General features: G+C 43.8%; 1 protein-coding gene across 1 annotated transcript; it reads left to right on the plus strand.

Annotated features, from left to right (window-relative positions):
- Positions 1–618: 618 nt before the first annotated feature.
- LOC104956163 (rab GDP dissociation inhibitor beta-like) lies at positions 619–2,827 on the plus strand (the record flags this gene model as incomplete). The annotated part of the gene is made up of 5 exons (XM_010783616.1): positions 619–760; positions 1,181–1,315; positions 2,144–2,342; positions 2,433–2,564; positions 2,689–2,827. Coding segments are annotated over 5 exons (747 nt in total), but the record flags the coding sequence as incomplete, so codon positions are not given.
- Between the last annotated feature and the right edge of the window lie 6 nt (positions 2,828–2,833).

Genomic DNA, 2,833 nt, shown 5'->3' on the forward strand with positions numbered 1-2,833 from the left:
AAGCTTTATACCCAGAATCAGCACTTTAGAAACAGAAAGTGAAATAGAGGGATATGAGGCATGGCTAGAATGATCTGTTTGGTATTTTGAGCAAAACACTTCATGTTTTTTATATATTTGTATATTGCCTACAAATAGCACTTTAACTTCTGCATAGCAACCTAATTAAATTGTTCGCCGAATCATATGGCTTCCTCTCGGCCCTGCATCAAATGTTCTGAGAGCTAGCACTAATCTGCAGCTTCAGGTTTGGGAACCTTTGGTTTGCACTTGAGGGCAAACCAAGCAAATAATGTTTAGATGCGGTCAGTTCAGGCTCAATCAAACGATTACCGGTTGCTCCTTTATAGATCTCATTTTGACTACGACTATTTCAATGTATTGTTTCCCCTCACACAGATGATGATGACTATGTTTATACTTAGGACGGCAGCCTCTAACCGGATATATGGCCGCATTTTACAATAAACTTCCGTTGGGTCGCTTAAAAACAAATATCGTCGCGAATCGCAATATCTGTCAGAAAAATCGCAATTCGATGATTTCCCCAACTCGTGCAGCCCTAGCGTCGCTATGTAAAGAGTTTCCCTTTTTTAATGGTCACCTCATCTGCTGCAGCTGAAGCATGTGAGTCATGACGGTTTCTGTGTCTCCCTTCAGCTCTACAAGCGCTTCAGCCTGCCGGGGAAACCGAGTGAATCAATGGGGAAAGGCCGGGACTGGAACGTGGACCTGATCCCTAAATTCCTTATGGCCAACGGTATTACTACGATCACACACAGCTTTCTCTTGTGACGTGAATGTTGGCTGTTATTGCTGCTTTATGGCAGAATTGTTTTGAACCAGATTAGGCAAGTTTATTTATATAGCTCCTTTAGAACACAAGGCTATTCAAAGTGCTTTACAAAAGTGAAAGACATTAAGAGCATTAAATGAAATTGGACCATTTCCCTCGGCACACCTGACGACCTCTCACGGATCGCTGGTTGAAAATCACTTCTATTTGGTTTTAGCAGCCTTTAATATATGAAATATCTTAAAAACAGGAACCACCTGCCACAGTTACTACGGCAATATCATTAAAGTGTCTTTATGACATTGGTGTTGAAAAGCAAAAAGCAATATCCTAACTTTATGTGTTTGTGAATCTAACGCTGATGTCTGCATCTTCTTCCCTCAGGCCAGCTGGTGCGCATGCTGCTCATCACAAAGGTGACCAAGTACCTGGACTTCAAAGTGATTGAGGGCAGCTATGTGTACAAGAAGGGCAAAATCTATAAAGTCCCCTCCACTGAGGCTGAGGCTCTGTCATCAAGTAAGTCATCAGAGGATCAACTAAACGGGGGTTTTAAAAACAACGTGTGGACATCTTGAAGCCGTCGGGGAATAGTTTGTTATTTATAAGCTGCATTTGTGTCTTTCTATACTGAAAGAAAACCTTTGCCTTTCTGTTCACTCCTTGTTTTGTGTCTAACACTTCACATTATTAGAAGCTGGTTGCATGTAGCAATAGGCGCTTTCACACCGGAGTACTTTTCCCAGTATAGTTCCGAAAATGTGCGTTCACACCAAACAAATCCAGAACTAGAATTTAGTTCATCAGAACCTTTTCACCCCTTTTCAGTCCCTGCTAGAGAGCAGGTACTTTCATGGGAGAAAAAGGTTCCCATGTCTGATTGGCTGGTTGGATTGCAAACCACGCCCCTTAAAACTCCCAAAAATGTTTGTGAAGCCGCCATTTTATTTTCCTCGCATTAGCATTATTAGCATTAGCTCCGCGCACATACGAAGAGAGACTAACTTATGGGAACACAAAAGAAAACATGGGAGCGGTGGAGATGAGGAAGTGTCGGCGTTTCTGGCCGGGGACTTCGGGTGGCAGTACACGCCGTGAATTATTTTGCGGCCTGCCAGTAAACCCAGAGCAGAAGAAGTGACGTCAGCGGCTTCATTTGCCTAATCCTCCCCCAGGGAACTTATTCCGGTGTGAACGCGATCTGCTCTTTAGTTCATCAGAACTAAAGAGTTCATCATGAACTAAGTACGGACAAAGTACTTGGTGTGAAAGCGCCTAATGCTGTTGTAAATTGTTGTTGATTGTTGTAAATCAACTCAAGTTCAAACTCTTGCTCTCTTCCTAAAGGTCTGATGGGCTTATTTGAGAAAAGGCGCTTTAAAAACTTCCTTCAGTTTGTCGCAAAGTACGACCCGGAAGACCCCAAAACCATGGAAGGCATCGACCCCACAAAGACTCCAATGAGGGACGTTTTTGCGAAGTTCAGTCTGGGTCAGGATGTCATGGACTTCACCGGCCACTCCCTGGCCCTCCACCGCACAGACGAGTCAGTTTCCTTTCTTGTGGTTTGTTATTTTATTATTTAATTGCATGTGATGGATGGAGTTTTATATGTTCTCCGTCTCTCTCCACTTAGTTACCTGGATCAACCTTGCCTCGATACGATAAAAAGGATCAAGCTTTACAGCGAGTCTCTGGCCATGCATGGAAAGAGCCCATACCTCTACCCACTGTACGGCCTGGGGGAGCTTCCACAAGGGTTTGCCAGGTAAGGGACTCGTCCTTAGTCACAGATGTGTAATATTTGTGTATACAACAAGCTGCTAAATGGCGGCAAAGTCTATCTATTATCAGATCAAATGTTAGTGTACCACGGTGTGTTATCATTCCAGGCTGAGTGCCATCTACGGCGGGACGTATATGTTGAACAAGCCCATCGAGGAGATCGTGGTGGAGGATGGGAAGGTGGTGGGAGTCAAGTCTGAGGGAGAGGTGAGTATTTTGCTCTCAAATATGTTTGAATTCTCGTTGGCAACC

This window comes from Notothenia coriiceps, unplaced genomic scaffold (assembly GCF_000735185.1).
Source record: "Notothenia coriiceps isolate Sejong01 unplaced genomic scaffold, NC01 NC01_scaffold00025499, whole genome shotgun sequence".
Classification (NCBI taxonomy): domain Eukaryota; kingdom Metazoa; phylum Chordata; class Actinopteri; order Perciformes; family Nototheniidae; genus Notothenia; species Notothenia coriiceps.